The sequence below is a fragment of the Sinohyriopsis cumingii genome, chromosome 1 (assembly GCF_028554795.1).
Source record: "Sinohyriopsis cumingii isolate HCF-2022 chromosome 1, ASM2855479v2, whole genome shotgun sequence".
NCBI lineage: Eukaryota > Metazoa > Mollusca > Bivalvia > Unionida > Unionidae > Sinohyriopsis > Sinohyriopsis cumingii.
Window position 1 is genome coordinate 125,077,181 of NC_142961.1, and position 27,667 is coordinate 125,104,847.

The 27,667-nt window shown below is 33.4% G+C and overlaps 1 protein-coding gene across 1 annotated transcript; it reads right to left on the minus strand.

Moving 5' to 3' along the window:
• Positions 1-4,743: 4,743 nt before the first annotated feature.
• LOC149807815 (uncharacterized) lies at positions 4,744-27,422 on the minus strand. Its single transcript, XM_089970824.1, has 9 exons — positions 27,355-27,422; positions 23,848-23,991; positions 22,969-23,007; positions 15,870-15,929; positions 12,340-12,429; positions 10,237-10,520; positions 6,639-9,865; positions 5,445-5,813; positions 4,744-4,980 (listed from the first exon to the last, which is right to left on the minus strand). Exons 2-6 carry the CDS (start codon positions 23,984-23,986, stop codon positions 10,243-10,245), a joined length of 606 nt encoding a protein of 201 aa, XP_089826950.1. The 5' UTR covers positions 23,987-23,991; positions 27,355-27,422; the 3' UTR covers positions 4,744-4,980; positions 5,445-5,813; positions 6,639-9,865; positions 10,237-10,242.
• Positions 27,423-27,667: the final 245 nt, after the last annotated feature.

Genomic DNA, 27,667 nt, shown 5'->3' on the forward strand with positions numbered 1-27,667 from the left:
TCCAAAGTCATTTTGAACAAATATATTCCAAAATATCAAATAAGTAGCACGTCCCCAGTAGTTTTTACTTTACCAAGCACATTTTGGATTTAAATCTTGGTGTATATGAACAGTCCAATGGGACATCAAAGAATAACTAATTAAGTGTTTTGTGAAGCAAAATTTTAGCTGCCAATGTTTATGGTTAAAACAGAATTTGTTTGATCCATAATCTATTTCCTTCAATCGTTCTGATGTTATTTATCTGGAAGAGACGACACATACGATATCTATATTAGCATACTGGTTGAGTTCCAGATTGTGAAGCCATATCCAAAAATGATCATTTGTATGAAAATTAATTTTTCAATGGAAAAGCAATACATTATTGTTTACAAAGCTTAAGCCCTCTGTGGATAGCAACAGTGACTCGCTCATGTTTGAAAACTGGATTATCAGGTTTATGTAGGCCTATCCAGTTAAAACGAGCGATATGAAAATTTAATTCTACTACAATGTGTCTGAAGTAATATAAATTAAACGTTTGATTTTACATAGTACTTGTTTTCAAAACGCATCATTGATTATTGGAAGTACACAAAACTCATAGAAAGCAAGTCAAATAGAAGTACCAAGAATCAAAGGGACATTATGCATACTAAATTATTAATCTTAAGAACTGAAAAGCAATAGAAGTATATTAATGTATCGCAATTTCTAATAACTCGTAAACGGCGAAGAAATGGGTGGTTCCAAGGATGGATAAGTTCTTGATGGACAATGCCATAAATGCGAAAGAATTTAAATTAGTGACGAGTTTCACTTTGTAACAATTCTGAGCTGAATTTCATGACTTCACAAAAAATGTTAACAAACTTAAGAAAATACTAGCTTGCAGCATGATTATTAAATTATAGTTGCAAAACTGTTTAAAATTATGGGCAATTATAAAGAAAAGAACATTCAATAAGCAGTACCTAAACATACGTTTTTACGTATCTCTGATTTAGTGGCTTGCGTTGGTTCTTGTAACTTGGTCATCATATGCGGATACTATGACCGTTCTGGTTTCAATTACTGCGACAATGTACTTTGGTGTCAATGAAGGTTTTTGATGATGTTTAGAGACGTATCAAAATTAATTAATTAAGTAAGTAATCAATTAAACAAAAATAACTGTTACTTGGCAATATGGTATTTGTAAACAATGCAGTCTCAAAAATGAATCAGTTATAATCTTGGAAAAGCAATTTGCATAAGGACAACAAAAAGTGTATAACCTAATTAAAATTATAGAGCATAAATATTGCCTTCACTTGTCTTCTCTCACGAATACTAACTATTGTACTCTAAATAGTCACAAGTTAATAGTGACCCCTAGTGACCTCTAGGCCAATATATTGAATTCATATATTCTTAGATTAATATGACTGTAACAAGTCAATTCTCAGGACCCTAATAAGACATTGGGTAAAAATGCAGAAATATGTGGTACCGCAAAGAAACGGATGGAATCGTCCTGTCATGGAATCCTATTACGAGGGACAACGTATGATGCAATACATAAGCTATTGATTCTTTGCTTCTTCTGATTCTCTTGTCCATGGATAAGTCATACATTTATCTGAATCTGATTCTATGTAATGAGACAAACTGTTTTCTAGATGCGTCACATGTCGGTTGGTCTGACCCATGCCTTCCTTTGAAAGGAAGATTACAGGTTTTCCTACTGTCTCGCCTATACCCTCATCCGGTTTATCCCGTGGAACATTCATATATATATATAGGTTCTTCTTTTTCACTGCTGCTACCCGACATTTGCTGTTTCGTCTCGTCTGAAATAAAGGAGTACTGTCGTTTTTCTATAGTAGATTTTAAAAATGCACAACACAGTGAACAAAATATTGAAGAAACAACCAGTACTAGTCACGTTGTGCGATGTAAAATTATTCCGCTAATTCTGCATATACTTTTGAAAGAAATCTCAAGCTGCGGACTTTTTTTGTTTTAGTGAGACATGAAGAAAAATTAAATGTGTTTCTTTAAATTCCATGTCAAACATTGTCGGTAGCATATAAAAGATTCCATGTAGGGAAAGAAAATAAACATACGGTGCACATATTTGTTGGTATTAAAATGTATAAACCTGTCCAAATTTCCATTTTAAGCATGCTGTCTTTGCTAAAATGGGCAAAAGCTGTTCATAGCTGATTAATTGAAACGCACGCGTTAGTTAGATCATATTATAATAATTTGGTAGCTGTAGCAACTCCGCACATAAAGCTTCAAGTATATATACTGTGAAACTGATTGATAAAACAAGTAAGATATAAAGTTTAAAATGATGTACATCCTACAAACAAATAACCCTAAGTATGATTAAATATTACGTATCTTCGCAACTTCCTAGACTTGAGGATAACATATATTGTACAGCCAGATCATGAAAATGCCTTTTAACACAGACTAGTTTGTGGCCAAAAACGGTACCAAAAGATTGCTATTAGAGGAAGAAATATGAAACGAAAAATTTGATGCAATGGAGAAAGTGTCATCATCTAAGTTTTGAAAAGAATGCCAAGATTTCCAAAACACATAATTGTATAATACCATTTATTATCAGGCAGGAAACGATAAAAGAAATGAAACATTATTAATTGTACGAACATAAAGTCGAAGAGGTAAAATTGTAATCATCGCGGAAGGTTTGTATAAACGTGTAGTGTTCAATTTCATTTAAAACATTATTCGTTCTAAGCTGTGACTATCTATAGTAACTGTCATTCATTGGATTAGGGCTCGACTTTACCTTTTACTTTCTTCTCAACATTTACTTTCAGGCAGCAAGACCATATAAAACCTTCTGGACTGGATCGACTTGAAACCTCCATCACCATATCTTCCTTCCTTTCGTTTGCTTTGAAGCACAATGTAAATGAATTCATTTTACTATATTGAAATGGTACTCAAGTGACAGCTTATGATGCGATGCATGCAAAATAATTTCAATTAAACAAGGTTTTAGTAGGGCAAACGTTTTTAAATCAAGAACGGCGCATTCCCAAATTATATGCTGGAAACAGTACATTATGAGGTATATAGTAATATGCTTGTTTGCCCAGTCAGCATAAGGAAGTATCTTTCTCTGGATCTTCTTCTAATTCGTATGTTTCTATAACTCAATTTTATAGAAGAAAATCTGTTAAAATTAATTTGTTTTGATCGATACGTAGTAGAATTTAATTAGCATTTTTGACTCCAATTATGCTACTGCTTTTGAAAAAGGAGTATTTGCCAGCCAATGCACAATGTTTAAACGTATATGCTGATATTTGACTTTGATACTGTAATCATTCTTGAATTTTGTATATGTGTATAATTCCATAGCAATAACAACCAGGTTATAGCAGAAATTGATACTACCTTGATTATGTTGCTTTGATTCGAGCAGATTGTCTTCAAGGGAAACAAGTTTAGCAAGTAGTTCATCATAACCCATATCTGTCATAACATCCAGGAAAGCACAGATTGCTCTGTTGCCTTTATTCAATACTTCTCTCAGGAACAAAGCTGCTCTGTCTCTACGCCTCGGATGGTTTTCTCTGACATCACTGAAGAACGTCTTGTCCAGTATTTTCCTGTCCACAAACGTGTCTTTGAATTGAGATGGATCGATTTCTTCAACTATCGACTCAAAGTGAACAATAATATTTTCCCTGACTGCTTGTGGATTTTCTGAAATGCATTCGTCAATAAGACACTTATTAACAGGGATCATGAGATGGTATTTACCAATATTAATTAGATCAGATCGTGCTTCGTCCTGTATCTCATATATATATATATATATATATATATATATATATATATATATATATATATATATATATATATATATATATATATATTTTTATATTTATATCGACATTAGCGAGAAACTGCGTGATAAAGAATCGCTCTTGAGAATTGTATAATCTGACGTACAACGCTCTCATGAAAGACGTGTCCGGAAAATGACAAGTACAAATGAGAAGATTGCTATGATGCATTAATAATTTTATTCGTGTTGAACCCCTTTGGAAATTAAATAAGAGAAGGAAATGTTGATGTTGATTGTATATGCATTTTAAGCTAATATAATTCAATTCAATCCGCGTAGCAATGGATACGCTCAAAAGAACTGATCCTTGCTAAAGTGCTACGGGAGGAGTAATCTCTTCCTGGTTGATCCAGTCAACAAAGGGTGAAAATGTTCCATTAAATATCTATTATATTATGGCGATGATCTAATAAAGGATTTTGTACTTATTACTCGAATTATAAACGATACATATGATAGTCTTTCGCAGTAATTAAATAAGCAATTTAATTGTATGAATTGTTGATAACGTCTTTGAAATGTAGAATTAAAGACAGGACCAGTTGTCTCCGAACGATTTTGTCCAGTCTGTTTCGACCTCTTCAGCTTCTACCTTTAAAAGACGTTATCAACAATTGTTGTATAAATTTTTCATTAAAATGAAACTCGGCAAGCTTCGTTTTCTTTTACTGAAAAATTTTATACATATCGTGGTATATCATTGATACAGCGTACATACTATACATATATATGTAGTTAAATATCTCATTATGACTAATTATTCAAACATACTTAGCATGAAATACAAAGAAAACGTTGTAATAAGTTAAAGTTGTACTCACGATACAATGGATCTGACTTTTGGAGGCGATTTAAAATTTTCGTATTATTTTTCTCTCTTAGGGCATCCATCAGGAAGTTTATTCCAGCTTGTCCTTTTTTCAGTAAACATTTCAAGAAGTAGTCAGCAGCCTCGTGCCTATCCTTCGCTGTACGTCCCTCAAGTTCATAGGTTTCTTGATCTGTGAGTATTCTCTTCTTGATAGAGCCACTAATCATATTGTGTACGTCCAGCTCCTCACAAAGAAAGGACCAGTTGTCTCCGATCGATTTTGTCCAGTCTGTTTCGACCTCTTCAGCTTCTACATTTAAAAGACGTTATCAACGTGTCGTTCAAGAATAAAAATACACATACATTTTTCTTGAATGAACGATGTTTAGAAAATGGAGTTTGAGTGGAGAAAATGAACTGGCTTAGACAATTAATTGACGGCCTTCACCCCTTAACAATAAAACAGCAAATATACTTCACAGATCTTGAACAAAACAAATTTTCACTTAGATTAAGAACATTCTGTAGATTACTTTATATACAAATTTAGAATGTATTTCTGCCGATCTTTAGTTTGAATTGTGACTGAAAATAGATTAACACTCACTTCATGGCATTGTCAAAAGCATTTCAGATGACAGCAACATATAAAATATTCTTTGGATGCCAAGTTGTGCATGCATTTCATTCTTGTAATTTATTGCATTATGAAAGGGTTAACTTTTCGATAAATATGTTCTGCTAAGTGCCCAAAGTTTCCATTACTATCTGTACCTTCGTCTTTTAAATCTCCCACGTGGTATTGTACTTGGATATTAATGCACAATTCACCGCCAGGAAGTGTGGATAAAATGTCCTTCTCGCGTAGTAAATTAAGCACCAAATTTTCCAATCCCCCATTCTTGCAGTACTTTGACAATTTGTCAAATGCATGCTTGCTATGTGGCCGAAGATGGATAGTGACACAACCACGTTCGGACTTCGTTATTTCACAGTCAGTTAATGGTAAGAATACTTCGAGCAGGCAGGCAGAATCGGTGTTATTCACATATTTGTCGATTTCAATTTCTACATTTTCTATCACATTGCCTTCCCTCTCTACAGTCAACCTTACAGCACGGACAGGATTTGTGGACAATGGTGCTGCAATCAGAAAGATTATGGCATACACTTTCCATGCCAGTATATGTGAACAACCTTATCATATTTGTATTGGATTTTTTTATGTAATCATAAAAATGTAAACGAAAACATGACTTTTTCATTCATTATTAAGTGCCGATTATTTTAAAATAAGGATGTTCATACCTTTACTTCAACAGTTAATATTACGATCACAAAACCACATTTATGTTTTATAATATATATATATATATATATATATATATATATATATATATATATATATATATATATATATATATATATGTGTGTGTGTGTGTGTGTGTGTGTGTGTGTGTGTGTGTGTCAGAATGCGAAATTATAATGATCTAGAAATGTACTCTGTTTACACGAGGTCTGAAATACTCCAACAATGGAATAAGAGAAACCTGAATTTATGAAAATAAAATGCTTATTTTATCAAAACTCTCGCTCTGTTTGGATCTCCAAAATGTATACTGCATTCTTCATTAAAATATTACATTCAAGAACACACATTGACTAGAGACCGTCAAAGATCAGTGTTTTTGGCTAAGGCACCCTCATATAACTGATTTGGGGCACAATGTCTGCTGGTAACATAGTCCGTTCTCTGTCCGTCCGTTTAGTACATACATACAGAAATACGGACATACATACCAACGTACATACATACATACATACATACATACATACATACATACATACATACATACATGCATACATACATACATACATACATACATACATACATACATACAGACATACATACATACATACGTACGTACCTACATACATACATACATACATACATACATACATACATACCTGTGAAAGAAAATGTAGCTTCATGCCCATTAACCAGATGGACATCAGTGTTGGACAGTTTCTCACCTAGAATGGAGTATATATACCGTAAACTATCTGCAAATGTAGGGACCTCTTCTAAGATAAACCACACTTTTAATTTGATAATATCAATAAATAGTGAATCAATCTAAAATTAAGATTGTGTTTGAATTATACTATATGACTGTACCAGACTGTTCTGTCTACGTGTATAGTCCAATGGGAGGTAATTCCTGTATTCTTTCGGCCTAAAATGGTATTTTTCTCTTATTCCTGAAAAGCATTCCTTAGGACTTTGTTTATACATATGTCGTTTTAAAACGTTGATTCAACGCCTTATGCCAAATATGAATGCATGGGTTATTTCTTGTTCTAGTGTGCAAATTTAAATATTTCTCTCGTCATACCATTAGGGAGAGCTTGAAGTTAACATTGAGATCACATTTCTTCAGGTTGAATTATCATTTCATTATTAAATCAGTATGAAATATGGTTAGGAAAACCATGCGCAAAACTCAGAAGAGCAATATCAAACATTTAAACAAATCTGATAAAAAGATGGCCACAACCAACCCCAAAATATAAAATACATTGGCCGAAACATTATCGAAGACGTCATTAGTGGCGAATTATTCTGAAATTTTCCACAATGTCAATAACTTTAAAGGAAAGGTTCTTCTAAACTCTGGGAATGCTGAAGATTGCAATAAACATTTCACTCACAGAGAGTTACAAGACTCTTGTGGCTGTCCATGGATCATCTGCAGGACAGTTGATATCCAGTGCAAACTTCTGAAACACTCACCTGACACAGCTCTAAATACACTGCTAAAAATTTACAATAAATAACAGAAAACAGGCGACTTCTCACAGTTTTAGTGAGAAGCAACTGCGATACCGGTATCCATACCTCTAAAGGACGAAACTGAGCCTTCCAACTATCGTCCCACATCATTAACATGATGTCTTGCAAACCTAAGGAACAGATTACAAACTATAGACTACTTTTGGTACCTCGAATCTAAAGAAATAATATCAGACGTTCAGAGGACGTTCAGAAGCTAGAGAAAAACAATAGACCGACCTGTCAGAATTTAAGCACTTATTAAAGAAGCTCAAATTGGTTCTAAGGATATAAATGGAGGTGATTTTAACGATTACATTTCCCTAAACTGAAAGAAGTATTGAATATTTTTATGTATTTGATTTAAGGGAACATCCGTAAAACATTGTCAACATGGTGTTGATTAAATATTAAGTTCGAAAATTGAGAATATAAAGAACTATTAGGAAGATAAACACTTCCAACTAAACTGAATTACTAGAATATAAAAGAAAAGAGAAAGGCGTTACAATTATGTAAGAGGTATACAACATGAGAGATAAAGGTAAAAACAAAACCATTGCATCATAAGTAGAGGTGAGTTATACAACTACTATTGTTTTCTCTTGTTCTCTGTCAAAGAGAGGAATGAAGCCATGTTTTTGAACGTACATTGTTTGGTATTTAGGCCTAAAAACAACATCATATACGGGGTTAGATGATTAGAAAGTAGTTTCTTACCATATTGAAAAGCCCAATGATGGTTTATTTGCCTCAACATAAAGGTTTTCTCTAAGGGAGGATGTAAATGCACTCTGACAGAGTCTAAGTCACTGACAGTTCATCCGATCAAGAATATGCAGGAAAGATTTGAAGACTGACCCATACACAATCAAGCAATAGTCAAGTTTTAATCTTGCTAATGACCTTTACAACATAAGCAATACCTTGGTCTCTGCTTCCTTATCTCTATTGTTTACAACTAGAATTAACTCCATATATTTTTACATTTGTCCCTCGGGCATCTTATATATGGAAGGTTAGTTTGCTGCTCAAACTAAGCGCTAAACTTGCTCTCCTCCACAAAAAATAAAACAACCGTCAAGAGAGTCATCATGGATACGATGTCATTGGCAGAAATGAACGCAGCTAGTTTTCATTTCTAAAATTTGAACCCGTTTTCTTCTGCCCATTTCCGAACTTTGTTTATCTCATCTGTAGTTGACGTTCAATAATATCCATACTCTTGTATCTAAAGCAGATCAAAACGTTGTCAACTTATAACGAGGAGCACGTTCATTGATTAAGTTCACTATGCAGTTGATCTTGATATTCAACAGAGTGACTGACAATTGGGTCGGGTGAGGTATACCTATCTCCTGAGGATAGTTTTTAAAACGAGTGTTGGCTACCTTAACTCTGATGCTTCTATCTTTTTTAAAAAAAGTGGAGAATAAACCTAGGTTGAATAATTCATTCAGTATGCCGCATGCCCATGTGATATCATAAGCTTTCTCGAAGTAAAAAAAAAGAACGGCAACAATATATTCTATCTTTATGAAACTGGATGGCAGATCAGTATTATTTGTCTGGAACTGAAATGCATTAGTTCTATGCTCCGTATGATCATTGGTTAACATATTCGTTTAGGCATTACAAAGGCTTTCAAAAGCACTCTTTCTAGCACTAAAAAAAGTAACATTCGGTCACATGAAGTGAAGAGGTTATTAAAAACAAGTCAAAAGAATTTAAGGCAGCATCATTACATCAAGCTGACTTGGAATTGGAACAATTTTGTTACATGCAAGAACGTGACACTGTTATGACCAGAAAGTAATAAGGTGAGAAGTTTTTAGAAACGATATTGGAAAGAGAATATTATCGATGAATGGACGACATATGACACAAGACTAACAGGGACAATCAACTTTGAATAAAGAAGTATTACTCGCCAGGTTTGTGAGCTACATCCTACATAAATGCTATATAAATTATTCTAAAACTGCATTTTGATTCTATTGTAAAATAAGAAGCATATAACAGTTTCCAGAAGCCTCTTGTTGATCTTTTCCTGTTGCAACAAGTTTCTCTAACTCTGCAACCATGTTTTTATTCTCCTCATCGATTTTTTTGAGGGCATAGAGAAGAACAAACTATGCATCTGGTAGGTGATTCTTCATTTTTTCCAAGAGTGTCTTCCTCATCTCCACCCTTCTGCCCATGGACCAAAACACTTCTTCATACTCGTCAACGCAGAATATATTTTCTTGCATAAAGAAGTCTAATATATACTCAGGCTGGAGTTCATCCATCAAATATATTTCTATTTGTGGCCAAGCGTTCAAAATTAAATTTGAGGTCCAGTCACGCACATATGGCTTTTCTGCAATACAAATGATCATTATGAGTCAGTCGATGTGAAAGTCAAATGGTTTAAATAAGAATCATTACAATAATAAGTATTCCAGTCTTTGTATGAAACTGTTTAGAACTTAATTATGTAGTTCATGAGATATATCAGGGCTACATTCATATCTAACATTAGTTGGCATGCTTCGTACAAATCTAATTGAGGAGAAGTATCATTACGACAATCCATCGCCAGGTTCATTTATACATTCGCTTTCTCTCCAACACACACACAGACACACACAAGCAAACAAATAAAGATATCTGCGCGCATGAGTTCAGAATGTATGCATATGCAGAGAGAGAGGGAGAGACGGGAGGAGGTGAAGGGAGAGAAGCAGTTACCTGCCACTACTCCGTCTGTGTTCTCAAGTTTATCTGCCAAATCTTGACATCCTGTCTTTCGGAGAACAAGATTAAAAGCTTTAAAGACTTTCTGAGCATTATTTGGAGAAGTATGTCAACACGTGCGTGTCGAGCATAGGAGCCTTGCATTATATTTTCATAATCAAGTTCCTGCAAAACATCATCTTGAATAAAGTGATCGCAGACACTCTCAAGCACGACTCTTCGTTTTAGTTCCCGATAATGTCGTCGAAGGGATAACGCTGCTTCACAGTCTTGATTACCTACGTAGTATAAATTTTATATATATATATATATATATATATATATATATATATATATATATATATATATATATATATATATATATATATATATATATAATGTATTTGTAAGTGTATGCGTGCTGAAAAGATAAATAGATAAGTTTTTGTTACATTTGCAGTATACGAGGCTAACATGAGTGATTGTTAGCTGTTTTGTTATTATTTACAATCCATTAGTAATATTCAAATTCTGCACATTTGTGATTGAGCCGTCCTATTATCATGCATATTCCATTTGTAACATTAAAGTTGTATGGAATGTTTTTGATTTGACTTTATTGATGACATATATAAAAACTGAGCATTATATGAATATTTTTCGTTACATACTTAGCTTTCACCCTCCCGATGCGCGTGTGTGTCCGGGTGGGTGGGATTCCTTACTTATCGCTTTAACTATTTACTGTCGATAAACATATTGAAGAGCATACGGTTAAAGGTATCTCTATGAAATTTTAGTATACGTATTTAGTTGTGCCTGTTCCATTCAAATCTTTACCGATTCAGCATCTTTTCAATGATTTTTGGTCTATTTTTATGTCTATCCAGCCAGACAGTGGCCGCGCTTTTGTCGCCAGACAATAATTCTCAAACTGTTCAATAAATCGCTCTGAAATTTAAGTAGTCATATTTAGCTAGTGACCTAGTTGTTCCTTTTGCCATTCACAATTCTTTAGTTTCAATAATTTGAAAAACAGTTTTGTAAGTTTTTTCGTCTATCATTCAGTGTCCACGCTTACGTTTCCAGACCAAAACTCATAAACCATTCAATCTATCTCAATGAAACTATGACCACACGTTACTCTATCAGTCCAGAGATGCCTTTAGGTATTCACAGAATGTCAGTTTTAATATATGTCAACACTTTTGTGTTTGTCTTTATATATCCATAGATCCATTAACAAAACTATTATTTCTAGATGAAACCTCATAGACCGTTCAAGGCATATTTGAAATTTTATACAGATATTCTTCAAGTTGTCCAGATGTTCCATTAGCTGTTAACTTGAATGATCTGGCACATATATTGGACTAGAGGTATATGTGTGTCGTTTGTTACTCAAAGTCTATCTGTTTCTATTGTTTTTGTTTTGCTCTATTAGTCAGTCATCGACCCATTCATTATTCACATTTTTCTCTTTGGAGCATAATTCCAGAACCCTTCATGATATCTCGACGAATCTCTGGATACAAATTAGTGATTCAGATGAAACATTTCTATTTAAACTTCTTCAATTTCAATACGTTTTTTTTGTGTCTTTTTGTTCATCCATCCATTCACTTTTTATTTAGGCGTTTTTCTCGCGTCAAAAGAACAAACCATTTAAGATATCTTTATGAACTTAATATTTATAAGTCAATAATAAGGCGTAGATTCTGTTGTCTGTAATTCTTCAGTTTCCATATTTGTTGCTTTCACTTTTTGTCCGCTTGTCTGTTAATCATTCATGCACAACTCAAACTTTCATTTCATGAGCAGACCTCATGACGGCTGTCACTTACTTGAAGACTTTGCACACACTAACTTCCTACATATAAACTCTTCGGCAAATCATTCTGTCCCCAAGCAGACATTTTGATGGAACGGAACGAACGTTTTCTTCTTGGTAATTTTATTTAAACTGTCTCGGTATATATATATATATATATATATATATATATATATATATATATATATATATATATTATGACCATCTGTCATCAGATGAGGACAGCATTTTGAATTCCATCCAGTTAGCTATCATAAACTTGTAGCATTAGCGCAAAAGATCTTTACCTGATGTCTTGCGTTTTGGTAAGTGTCCCTTTTCTCTCAAAAATGTCAGATTCACGTATGGTGTTGACAATCGATATTCTGTACCATCGTCTGTGAAAGAAATGTGTCATTGCTTAAGAATCTATCTGAGCTGCACCACCATGAACTGTATTCCTATTTTACTCTGGAAAGAGTCATGAAGAAGACGAACACTCTAGAAGACCCCCCAAAAAAAAAACATCCATGCAGATTCCCACGATACTTATTATTACAACTAGTCCTGCTTTCCGGTACACAACACTAGATATTACCTTTTGTGGAAATTGCTTAGAATAAATGGTACTGATAGATGTGTGAAAACTACATATATTTTACCCAACAATTCAAATAGTACGTAGCTTTAGAAATAAGGCTCATACTTAAATTTTCAAACGTTTTGCTGCAGTGAAGCACAACATATTCTCAGAGACATGTACTTAGCTTTAGAAAGAAACGCCTCATACTTGAATTTTCAAACGTTATGCCGCAGTGAAGCACATAATATTATCAAAAATGTGTGTATGTTATCACCTTAAGCATATGATGGCCAATGAATGAATAAAAGCCGTCATTAGGGATTCCTATGAAAGAAATCAAAGTATATAGAATTAATTATAGAGAAATATAAATATACACCAGACAGAACGGAAAGTACTATCCCTGGATCCATATAGAAGAATGCTTGACAATAGTAGGCAGAATTAATATTTTAATACAAATAATACTATCATACAGGTTAGAGAATTTATAATTCATACTCTACGGAGATTCGAACCCAGGTCAAATCTCCGTACAGCACGAATTAAAAATTGTCTATAATTAATTCTATATATCTTGATTTCTTTCATAGTAATCAGAAATGACTGTGTAGGTACGTGAGAATTAATTACTAGGTCGTCATGCGAGTGTGTCTGCTACACACGAGTGCATCTAACACCGATTGAGTAACATCAGTTTTGGTGATGTGTGCTTAGTCGTGAGGGAATATGGGCTCGTGTGTGCAGGCAAGGCGATGAGTACCGTTTATCCGCGGATCTGTGTTCAAATATCCGTAGAGTACGAATTAAAAATTCTCTAACTTGTATGATAGTATTATTTGTATCAATATATATTTTTGTAATTTTTATTCGCGACGGTAAAGTGTAGTGATTTTCTTTAGCTGGACTTGTGTGTATGTGCATATGATCTAATTTAAGATGTTACGAACATAGGATTGATCTATAAGTAGATGCATACGTATGTGTTTACAATTACTAATAATAAAATTATGAGTAAATGTTTTGACAAGATTTGGCCTTGTCACCATTGGACAGATTGGTCAGGAGGTATCTTAGAAGAGTTAAATTAATTCCGATTGGATGGGTTAAATCATGTAGGTTCATCTTCGATGTTGGAAATTTGCGATTTGTTACGTTGAAGTAATGATAGTATGCGTGTTTTAGCCGTTTTGCCTGGATATAAATAGCTATGACAGCAGTTTTCTTATTGTTGTAACATCAAGCCTGCAGACCCATTTCTTACTGTAATTTGATCCTCTTTGAGAGGAAAGACATTCGTTTAGATTATTCAGTGATAATAGAATGTGCTAATTGGACTATACTATTATTCTGGAACTATTGTGAATTATTTAAAGGAGTTCTGGACAATGATATTTTGAGAAGTCAGCACTGTTGGCTGACAAATATATTCGTGGATCTGAAATTTATAATGGACGTTTCATTTTTTTAGACTTTAATAGAACTTTTTCAGGATTATTTTTAAATTAATTCATAATACTGCAAGTTCCTCTTATGTTTTCATTATATAACATTGATAATCAAAAAAAAATATTAAGTATTACCAAACATTTTGGCTTCTCTTCTTTCTGTTACTCCGTTTGTGACCATAGAGTCGTAACTGATTTGATCCATTGGTAGGTAGGCTGGTTTGCTTTGGATTTGGATGGTTATTATTGTACAGAGGCTTAGTCAACCAATCAATTTTAAGACCACTTAATAATTCCAAAGTCTACTGACTTGCGTCAATTGAATATTTACCACTGAGATATTAGCTACTCTAATGTAAACTCTCTGGTTTAAGTCACTCTAGTTAATAAAAATTTGGAAATGTTCTCATGTTCTCAATTTTTCTTTGCTAATGGAGCATTTCATAATTTCTGAATCCCAAATGTATGTTTATCACAATCATCTTCTAACCTACTATAATCTCTTACAACTAAACTTTTAAGTAAAGGCTTAATAGAATCATGTTGTTATGTATAATTAATTTGTATTGTTTGTAGGCTTTTCCTAATGATTATATGCGATATACATCTGTATTTTGTACTTTGCCTTTGTCCAAAAATTAAGTGACATTTAGTTTGTAAACAACATGATATATATGTGTGATGTGATTTTGATTTTTAACGTAGCTTTAACAATTTTTCAGTCATATCGCTACGATGTCTGCAATGTGGCAGTTTATAGTGATGTCTAGCACTGGGGCATCATGCCGCAGACAGGTAGCATATGTCCCACCCAGTCACATTATCCTGACACCAGGCCGACCAGTCCTAACACTAACCTCTTAATGCTGAACGCCAAGCGAGGCAGCTGTTAGTACCATTTATTTTTTAAGTCTCTGGTATGACTCGGCCGGGGATCGAACCCACGACCTCCCGCATCCGAGGCGGACGCTCTAACTACTAGGCCACCGGAGCGGTGACATGATGTATAACAAATATTTCTCTGTGATTATTGATTAAATATTAAAATCATTATTAATGGATGTAAGCATGTTTACTTGAATCTGAATGTAGGACATCAAGGTTCGCACTTGTAAATTCCTAAACTTGTTGACAGCTTTGAATGTTTCAGACAGGAGACTTTCCTACATCCTGGCTCAATTTTTGTCTCCTAGATTTTTATATCAATGCTGCTTACTTAAAACATTACTAATTCCTAACTTTACATCTGAACTGGATTCAGTCTTATTGTTGTATTTAATTTTTAATCTGGGTGGATTTATTTATTTTAAATATTCACTGGAATTACAAACTGCTCATTAATTCTTATTGGACTACATCATTAAATTGGAATTATAGTGGCTTCATTCAGGGACATTTTGGATTATATTATTGTGATGCATCAAAAGAATGTTAGCACGTCGCCACATTCCAGGCCATTTGCACATTATCAAATTCGAGACTACAGGCACATCAAAAATTTAAATATTGGACTTTATTTGGAGCACCACTAAAATTAAATCGGAACTCTATGCATTTGGACTTGTGATTAACTGTTAGGACTATTTGCGATTTAATTCACATTACTGTAAGTTCTTTTCATTTTTTTTCCTTTGTATTCAAGGAAAATAAAATATTTGTTGAATTTTAGAAACATTTTCTTCGCTCTTTTCTGTTACTTAGTTTAAGACCATAGGGTCGTAACAACGCAATAAATGGAAAGGGCCAAGAATTTGATATTATTTGATAAAGGAGTAATTTGATGGGTGTATATATGTCATCAACGTACCTGTACTTTTATTTATTTGTCCTTCGGAATCTTGAAAACTCCCTTCATTGTGAGAACTGGCTGAAATCAAATATTAAACGTTTTGAATTGAAGATTGGGACTCTTTTTCACATTGATACTTTCTTGCTCCGACGGTTAGAATTCCAATAGGCAGTTGATGCATTCGTATGCACCTTATCAAATCAAGGTCGCTTCCAATTTTATAGCATCTGTCTGAGCATTTAGTCATTGAGTCGTTGTCAAAGGCAAACACAAAACAGAGACAAGACAAATAATAAACACAAAAGACAGTTACTTGGTTGCAGGTTGAGACGTTTAAGATTGTAAGAGAGGAAATCTGGATGATTTCATATTAAAATCAAACCTGATTAATTGAAGTTACGGGAAATACCTGATAACGGAAGAAGCACAAAGGGCTAAAAAAAAGCGCAATGACCTATTGAAATGAAAACGATTGCTACAATGACCTGCCATTCAAATACCCCAAAGCAGTATTTTATATACAGCAGAACGAAAAATCTCAAATTGTAAACAAAAGTCTTTACAGATTTGATTGAATGACAAAGAAGCTGGGCAGAAGTTCAGTTGCAGAACACTTCTCTTCCCCTGGCCATACTTCAGCGATATAGGACTAGCTTCAATTGCTCTCAAGCACAATTGAAATTCCGAAATCTGGAACGAAAAGGATCCTTACATGATATAAGACTTTAAAACACTGAAAACACGCGGCTTAAAGCATTGAAGACTCCAAAAGGGCACCCACAAAAAATAAAAGTATAATCTATTTACAGACCTTTTTACTAACTAAATAATTAATTAAGTTTGCTCATTGCTCACTCAATAACCTTTAATTACAATACAATTAGTTTTAGTTCTTGAAGGTATTATTATTTACTGTAATTGCAAACACAACGCCTTATCAGGGACAAATACCAATTTCCTTAAGGTCTCCATTATTCCTCCTTTTGTATATATGTGTGTGTGTGTGTGTGTGTGTGTGTGTGTGTGTGTGTGTGTCTAAAAGGCACTTAAAGATCTTCGGTTCATGCTTTACTTGTAACCAGTTATCATATCAAATTGCTATCACTTTGCTTTATTTTTTATGATTACTATCGCTGTATCTTAAATGGCGTTAAAGACAATTTAAAAATGATATTCATTCATCATAATAGCAATTCAGGTGTTGTCCTACCAGCTGAAACGAGAAACAACAGCGCTTTATTTTCTTAAACGAAAGTTAATATTTAGAAATTTAAATCTAGAACATACAAATAGAAAGAGTCCCAATCGTATCAGGATCATACTGTAAAAATGGAACATGGAGTAGTTTCATTTTCAAGTGTTTACCCTTTTATTCAAGAGACCATCACAGTCCTTTTTCCCATAATCGGCCATCATAGTTATATTCGCATTGGAATGTCAGGTCCAAATATTGTCATACAAAATTGAACATGATTTATAAGAACAAACACCATAATTATTGTTTTAAATATTTGTTATAGCATATACTCGTATTACCAAAGCGGGAATACTTTACACTGAAGATTGTGTCTGTGAGTCTTTTTTATTGCACCGATAAAGATTCCAAGTTTGACTTCAGACTGGAATTAACAATTGCAATGAACAATTACAACACGAAGATTTGTCCTTATTATGTACACAATTATCAGACTTCGATTTTTCCACCCGGGTTTGTAACCTTTTTGCAACTTTACAAGTATTGTGCATAATCAATGATCTTTCAACGGCTCTAAATTTAATAAAATTTCTGGAACTATTACTGGCATAATGCATTTCACTTTCACAAATAATACACAAAAGTGATTTACAACGTGTGCTCGTTGTTCTGCCACTGTGCATGCTCCAAATCCCTCTAAAATGTTTTAATGCTACAGTCACCAATGTCCATGTGAATATTTCCACATTAAATCAAATGAGCAACACTGAGGGGTTGCGCTTAATCCATCCGATACTATAGTAACAAATGTCTTGGAAATGAATAATGTATTAGCATACACCCTCATTAATCACAGTTTAAATATAGTATTTTTTCCAAAGAAAAATAGACGGGCAGGGTACGATGTAATCAATCCCTGATATACAACATGTATGTAGTAAACGTTTGAGAAGGTTATTATCACGACAATTTGTATATGCTGGTGTTCTATCGAAAGACATAAAAAGGTCTTGTTTCCAAATTTTGACGAATGTTTTATTCTAGTTAATTGTTCAAGATTGTTCCATGTAATTGGAGTCTAATACGAGGTGTTTTGTTGCGGTCTGTTCTGTTAGTGGCAAAGCGATCACTATGTCTGATTATACCGCATAGTTTCTATGACAGTAATATACAAATGATCAATATGTTGGTGCCAATAATTAGTAATTTTAAGACGCATATGCAGGTATAGATGCAATGATAAAATATCTATTTAAAAAAGAAAAAAAGAAAAAAGAATTTTTTCAAAGTTGTTTCATATTTGAATTGCTTTAATCTGCCTTTCTCTTGGAATAATGTTATAAATGTGCTGAGTCCATGGTTAATTTAATGACAACATTCCTCCTATGCAGGTTTGTGATTTCATAAAATTAAGTTTCTCGTCAGAGCTCCAGATATAGCAATAGTGGCAGATTTGTAAGTCATATCTTACAATGTTTTTGTTTTATCTCGAGAGGATCATGAGAAAAGCACTGAAAGATGATTTCAGTGATATGTGTTAATCAGTAACATTATTCACGTGTACCGAAAGAAAACAAAAATCAACACTGAGTACTAATATTTGCTATAAACTATTGCTAGCGATAACTTGTTGTTTCTTTTCACATAATGTTTTGAACCAGGAAAACGTATTACATGTGATATCATCTTTTAAAATTGTAATTACCGAAGCTAATGCCAAATTGTCTCAAATATGTTTAATTCGTTTCTAAAGAAACTCGAACACAGGTCTCCTTGACTACACACGCAAAACCCTACACATCCACGACCCTGCACACATTGTCATAAAAGTTGTAATATCATCATATCATCACTCCTGTAAGCATTCTGCGAGTGTGTCTGAATTATGAATAATTCTTTCCGGGTTTTATGCTACGACATTAGTAGCGAATTTATCAAATAGGTTGGCAAAAGATTTTATAAAGAGAATTAATTTTAGTACTTATTCATATGGAAAATTCGATAGTTCAATATAATTAAGAAAATGATAAAAACAAAACAAAACAAGACATAAAAAGACCTTCAAAACTGGCAATCAAATGAAAAAAAGATTTTACCAATCTAGATACAAACAAACTCAGGTTAAAGGTTAAATATAACGTTTTCTAGAATTAAATTTTTTATACTTTTGTTGACCAATATGAGCACATTAAAATCCGCTGCTCTGGTGCAATTTAATCTCAACGAATGTCAGAAATTTTTGTGCTAAAATTAATGAAGCGTCTGAGTGTCTTTAATTACTGGTTGCCTTATTTCTTTTTCGTTCACATAAATTTCTGATACACACAACGTCGTTCCAGAACGATATGGCCATCCATTATTGTACATGTGTATCAATCAAACGTCATTTTGAGTGAAATTACATTTCTTTGAGCGGCGTGTGCTCACAAGTCGCATCCAAAATAAAAAAGGCAATTGTATTATTTATTTTAAGTTTTCTGAGGAAAGATACGCATAAATATTTGGCAAGCAAGAAACAATTTAGTCAGAAGTTCCGATCAGTCAGTTTATCACTCTAACAATAATAATGGGTAAAGCGGGTCCTTTTTTGTTTTACTGATTCAAATAAGTATAATTTTTATAGATTCCTTTTTAAGTCTGTCAACGAATGAATCGTCGTCTTTTCCTGGTAGAGTCTCACTTTCTCCAGCACTAGTTAGACTACTTCCATTAATGAGTTGTAATGCATCAATTTTGACACATGTTTCTTAGCCAGCTCTTTCAATCTTTCCTCTAATGGTAATATTTATTTAATTTTGAATGTATTTATTATGTATTTTCTCTAACTTCCAACTGTGATACATGTCGAATTAAGTGTGTCTTTATGCTATCAAATCTTTCCAAGTGTGTTTTCTATAACAGCTTGCTGTTGGTTGCATTTATTTCATTGCTAATATCTTTTGAATTTCACAATCTATTTTCACGCATGTTAACATCAGATTTCAATTTCATATATTCTATTTTCGTTTTGACAACTTCTGTATTATTTACATATCCCTTAGTTAAAATAACAAGCACGCAGGCAACGCATGAGTCCACTGGGGAAAAAGTGGATTTCTGCCTGAATAATATAACTATATGTCTTTGGCGCATTTGCATAGCACGATCGTGAAATAAGGACAAAGTTCAATGAATTAATACAAAGAGTTTGAAAAATACCAAGAAAGACAATGGAACAAAGCTAAATCAGACGAAACAAACGAAGGAATAATTATTGAATGTATAACTGAAAAAGAGTTTGTTAAAAATGGATGGGAAATAAATCAAGACGAAATATGAAATATTCGTCTATGCGAGAGATACAGTGATTTTCAAATCAAAGTCAGACTTGAAATTTACAACATGACATTACAAATTACCAAACGTCTATCAATCAATAATTGAAATAGAATGAGGAATGAACTGAAACTTGTTTATGCGACTTGAAATGGAATCATATTCTCCACTGGATATGTAACATTCAATTTGGTGTTACTTCAATCTGTCCTGAGTGCTAATTAGATAACTTTAAAAACATATTAATTTCTAAACAGAAATAGAAAGTATGCAGTAAAAAGATAATACTGAAAACATGCTTGATTACAAAGTTCTGATTGCTTTACTTAAATTGACCACAATTACTTATTAGAGTTGTCATTTCAGAAATAACTGATGACATGCATCACATTATATAATTTTTAAAAAATAATTAAGCAATATTGTACGAAATTTCACTAATATTCAGGTTAGAAAACTTGAATGATCAAACATTTCTATTAGGTTCTTTTATGTGGTGTTTGGATGGCATTTAAATCAGTATTTGAAAGTTTCCACCGTCCTGGTAGTTTGATCGGTGAATATAATTTGTGTTTTGCATAGGAACAATGAAATGCTCTATGCTAACAATCATGAAACGGAGTACCAAACATTTATAGCAATGTATCTAATTAACACTTTTATTTAAAAGAATGCAAATTATACGTGTTGTTATATTTGTTAATTCATTTCATCATTCATCATTGTGGTATTTGTATCTCTATCCATGTACACGCTATCAATTGTTCCTTTTTTATTTCTTCTTTTACTCTTTGCATTTTGTCTTTTTCATCCTTCTATTTTTTTATGATCTGGTTTTGACATGATTTACGATTTGGTTGTACTCAAAGTCTAGTTATTTTGAAAATTTGGCTATTGAAACTAACATTGTTAGATTGTATTTTCGGTGCACGTTGCTCTGGCATGACTACTTAAACTAACATTTCATGTAACTATAAATCGTATTTCAGATTACGTGTACCCGAAGGACACTCATGTTGAGTTAGTTTTTATACCTTCTTTGTATAATTAATACATGATGTAAAAGATGTATACAACAAATGACAATAAGATTGACAAATCAAGCTTAAGGCAATGTGTGGGATATTCACCTTAGTCCGGTAAGGTTACATTGCAAAAGTCTAAGACTCCACGTTGTGTTAAATTTGGAAACAACTTAGAAAAAACATGCAAAGAGTTCAGACGATTAAAGACCGAACAGTTAAAGAACAAACATACAAACTTGAAAAATCCTTTGACGAAATAGTACGACTTGGATAGGCCAAGTAGGCAATATATTAAAAGTTATTGAAGATATGGCAATGAAAGTGCAACTACATGTCAGAATAACAAAACCAAACTGATGAGAACAGAAAGCCGACGACCAACGACAGAGGATGGTTACGGATGGATTCAGGACCATATTTTCTGTTGCAGGCCAGAAGCAGTACGATGGTGTATGTGTGATATTCAACAATATTACTAGTCAGTCAAGCACATGGCAAACAGCGAAAATAGAGGTACACGGACTAGATATAAAACTCATAGGATTTGAGCAGTCTAGACTGGAACAATAGCTTAAAGATTTAAATAATGAAGTCCAACCAAATGAACAAAAGAATTAATGTAATTAAGTGTGCGATCTACAGTGAATTATTTTAAGAAAAGAAATTACTGCTTTTAGTATGCAGACAATTTGTAACCATAAACTATACATTAGAGTTGCAGAAGAAGAATGAAGGAAAGAAACAGCTGACACGAATAACAAATAAATGGATATGAAATCATGTTTAGATCTTTAAAGATAAATTACGATTTACCTAGTACTTTTATAAGTGAGAAAATCTAAACAATAACAGATGATCAGAAATAAAGAAAAGATTCTAAATAATAATTTGATCTGAAAAAGGTGGTACAAAGTAATGTGGACGAAACTGAGAAACGCATGAGAACATATGTGACTTCTTTGAAAGAAAATTATATAATAGAAATAGATGCAGTTAAAACTGTAATGGGGAAAACGAATTTTCGTGTATTGGGTAATGTAACTGATACAGTCAAAACAAACAGAAAACAATTAAAAACGAAACTAATACATTCAAACTAGACCTGATTTAGAAGGCGGACATTAAGTATTTGTTTGTAAACGTGGAATAGTTTCTATAGTGTCAATTCTCTATAATGAACCATTTTCAGGGCAATGGAGTTTTGTGGGTTGTGTATAACTGGTACGCTGATGAACATGTTTGGTCCAGTCTTATAGACCCTTAAAAGTGAGGTTGATGCCTATACAAACGGTCATGTACGAACATTTAATGGATGATCTTACAGAATTTTGCCACATAAATGTAAAAGGGAGGTAAGACTTTTAAGCAAGTATATAGAAGATGTAGAATTCTCACCCCAAAAGCTGAATGAATTATTCAGTTGTATAATAAACACAATTCATTTATCACACCCATACATATAGTATATAGTTAGGTTTTAATTACTTCTACAATATTCAGTTTATTAAATTTAATTTAATGCAAAGTTTATTGCCAATTTTTAGTTAAATTGTAAACAGTGTACCACTTATGGAAATCTCACCTAGCTCATCTGTTTCATACGGAGAATCGCCTTCCACATCTGAAATAGAACAACAAGGAATACATTTTGGGGCATCGATGCTGCTACAAGGTAAATTAAATTTTGTGAAAGACATACATTAAAAATTGAACTACAGACATCACTAAGCTTTGCATTTTCTTTTTGTCCAATTAACAATCATGATTTTTAATTACGTAGTCCCTATCCAAGATGAAATTAATCTGTCACAGAGAGTATCACAAAGATCATCACATAAAAGATAATGAATGGGATTAACATTTCGGTCACTCAGTGCAATGTACTTGATTATATTATTGCATTAAATAATTTTGGTATATTGCTCCCTCACCTATTATGTATGTAGCAAGACAATATTAAATAATTCCCTCTTTAAGGATATCAAAACTTTTAACTTGCTTCATTCCTTTGTAACAATTCTGTATGACAATGGTTACTGCCTGCCTAGACGCTAGAAGATACAATCACTAAACCAGAGTCCGATTTTAGTCGTAAGAAAGAACCAGACTATAGTGTCCAAACTTCCAGTCAATTTGTATAGACTCCTTGCTATTTAAGGTGAAGGATTGCCATAAATAAAGCAAACAAGACCCAGTGTCTCCGTTACATCGGCTCTTTGAATTAAAGAAATAAATCATTATTTACTCTCTTTTTTATATTTAATTCCTGAAAATTTCATAAAAGAGGACAATATATGTAAACTTTTACTCGTGTCGATGGAATCCAGATCAATATAGCACTCCGTTTCTTCAACTCTTTCTAACATTCCATATTCATTTTCATTATAATACTTTCTTATAATTTCTTAAAAGCATATGCTTCCATTGGCACTGGAAGAATGAACCAAAACGCTTCCTTTACCTCCCGTTAGCATGGTTCCATCCTCTACAGTGCTTTCACTCACACCTGTCTTTGCATCATCTCTTTTGTCTGGTGCCTTCCGAGAATCCTGGCCAAGACACAGCACATACGTGTTCCGTTTATTGATTTTCCAAGACATATCTGCTAAAACGAATATATGAATAAATCGAAATTATTATTCATAGACATCATAAGGAGAAACAGATAGATATATAGATAGATAGTTTGATTGATTACAAATCATATGGCAAATAAAACAATCATTTTGAGTGCACTGGATCCAGGAAGGGATCACGTATATCAGGGATTGATTAAGAGAAATGCGATAAACTGACAACGAACAGTGCGAAGCTAGCATCTAGATAGCCCGAGCGCATTCTACCCTTTAAAAAAGTATTTTTCAAAGGCAAATACAAATCATTGACAAGATAAACAAATAAAACAGAAAAACGGTTACGTTTGCGAAACTTTGCATGGTTCTTTGTACATGAATTCAACCTTTTATCTCTATTATGTGTCAAACTAGTATATTTCAGGAAAGAAAAGGAATCTTACTGGATACACCACCTTAGGACATTGAAACCAAGCGGTTTAAACCAAGAGGACTAAAAAAAGACAACTATGCACAAATAAAGTTAAATTTTGCAGCCGACACATTTTCTTTTAAATAATTCTCTTCATTTGCTTAATAGCCTATGCCTGACTACTATAACAGTGAAATATCCGGTATATAATCTGCGCTTACACACATTTACATTTAATAATAGATGTCGTTATAGCTCATCAATTTCTAGTTCAATATAAATACGTTCCAGTATTAGCAACACGCTGAAATAAACTGGTTGACACATAATAGAGTTAAAAGGTTGAATTCCTGTAGAAACGGCCATGTAAAGTTTCGCAAACATAACCGTTTGTCTGTTTTATTTGTTTGTCTCGAATATGTTTTGTATTTGTATTTGCCTTTTGAAAAGCTCGGGCTTGGCTAGATAGTAATTTCGCACTGTTCCTTGTCTGTATATATAACTTTTACCTACGATTAAATTTACGCTGCAGTCATCGAACACGTCTATTATCTTTTTGGATATTCACTGTATCTTTCTGGAGGGGAACATAGAAACTGACCTATACTTTAAACTTCCTAATTCTCACCAGTATATACTGCCGACCAGCTGCAACCACCAGGACGTAATAAAAAGTTTCCCTTACGGTATGTACGTTCAAACACAACGCAGATGTTCTAATCATGTCACCTTTGAAAAGAGATACAGACGTCTTAAAAGGAGGGGATACAAATGGAGCTACATTGAGGAGGCTATTAATAAAACCAGACTCTTCGACAGAGGAACACTCCTGAAATATGAAACTAAGAAAATCAACATGTGTGTGCCATTCAGGTTCTTTTTTCACCCAGATTCCAAAAACCTACAACAGATCTTACGCTAGCACTGGCACCATATTGAATCGTCTGAACTTGTCAATGGTATATTTAGAGAAGTTCCTATGGTGTATACCATAGACCTAAAAATCTGAAGGATGATCTGGCATGTAACGGAGTAACTTAAAAAAAGAACTCAGATTAGGGCATATGCCATTGCAAATTCAATCGTTCCCTAAATTGCAAACATATTACCGATACCAAATCTTTCAGAAGTTAACATGTTGATCCAAAAATGCAGTCTATCTTCTGATATGCAAGATCTCTGCTTTCAATATATTGACGAAACCATTGATATCAGAAAAAGAATAAATAATCACATAAGCCACGTTCACAACAAAATCGACGCCCAAGTTCACAACCACTACGTCTCAAATGGACATTCAATCGAGTCGCACGAGATGTTACTGTTGTAATCTACCCTAGGATGGACAGACACAGGACGCACACCAAATGAACGATTCTAGATAGTACATTTGAAAGCTAGTGGAGAATTTGGCCTAAATTAAAAAATCTAACTTCCCGTGGCAGCCTTGTCAAAATTACAGCAAGTCGTTAGTTTTGCAGCCGAAGCAAAGATTGTGCTAATATGTACCCAAGTAATTATATTTTTACGCTTTAATTGTCTTTATTATTATTATTATTATTATTATTCAGAAAAACAATTATTCGAACTATTCTCCTTTAAAACCCCCTTGCATAACGCTACTGGGATATACATTTCGGAGTCGATCTCACGTCACGCTTTGCCTGGTCCTTTGTTCACAACTTAGAATTAGGTGAAAACATACTGCCTAGTTCGATATGTGATAAACACAAGAATGAGCTCGTCTGCTATTTCTGCACAACTTTGTATTGCTATATTTTATATTTCTTCTTGCAAATTGTTCCTAGGCATTCTAAATTGTATTAGTGCAGAATATTTCATAGATTTTGTGTAAAGTGTTTTCTTTTGTATACGTCTTCCCCCTGTCAAAGAGCTTGCTAAGCTCGACACGTTGGGAAACCGTTTGTATCAATCTCTCTCTCTCTCTCTCTCTCTCTCTCTCTCTCTCTCTCTCTCTATATATATATATATATATATATATATATATATATATATATATATAGTGTGTGTGTGTGTGTGTGTGTGCGTGTGTGTGCTTGTGTTGAATCATTAATGGGGGGTCAGATAAACAATTAGATACATTGATACTTACATTCACATCTGGACGATTTGTAGATAGAAAATGCGTATCTCTCTTTGAAAATTTTTATATAGCTAGCAGGAAAGAAATTAACATGGCTGCTGTTCTTTCTAAGGATTTTAAGCCTTCACCCTCCGAGACGACTAGATTAAGAAAACGAAAAGTAAATATCCTTTTTACGAACTTCAGGAATGGAGTCGGTTTGTAAAACGCGTATTATTGGATCCATGTTGACGGCTCTCCAATCACTATAGTTAGGCATAAAATTGATGGCTATTCAATCGCAAATGGCCACTTTGATTCTACTGAGATTGATGATGATGATTGTTCTTCTATTATAATTATTATTATTATTATTATTATTATTAAAAACATTCTAACCACGTGAGAAAAATGACAGGAGCTTTAAGCATAAACTAACACACGTTTCTAAATTATCATAGTAAAGGAATTTGTGAGACATTTGGAACTAAAAGTCGCTCTATATTTATTTTGATCATATTTATTTTAACTTCTTTTCACATGACGGATTCTTTTTGTTTGAGCTCAGACTGTGCGAAATCTTAATTGTGGGGAAGGCAATATGTTAGCTTGCCTAGAACAGCAATACAAGACACATATGAGGCAATATTTCTGCAGCTCTACAAGTCCCCAATCCCACAAGTCATCCCTCCCAATTCAGTCTGATTTCCGCGATAAATTAGCGTAACAAAAAATGATTGCGCATTTTGTTGCAAATATCTGGATATGTTGTAACTCTGTTGTTGCAATTCCTTTTTTATATACTTTGTTTGGCGTCCGTTTTGTCCAGGCACAATTGACTATAAAATTAATGCTCCAAATGCTAGGAATTAAAATGTATAATATAAATTTTAAACAAACCTTGCTTACTTTCGTAAGCATTTTTCGCGTTTCCTGTCCCTGGTCCCTGGAGGTGTTGAAGAGTCGAGTACTTGGAAGATACCTTACCCATGTCTTTCCTCCTGTTCAGCAAAATAATCAAGGAGTCAATGTAAACTACAATATAGGGGAAGAACGTCAATGTTGAAACGAAAAACTTTTGCAATTAGACACGTTTAACGTGCTTTCTCAATTTGACTAGATTAAAATAAATCAAATTTCAGAACAACATTTTACATGTAGATCACGTAAAGGAGAACAAAAATGTTTTAAACATCTTACAAGCAGACCTAAC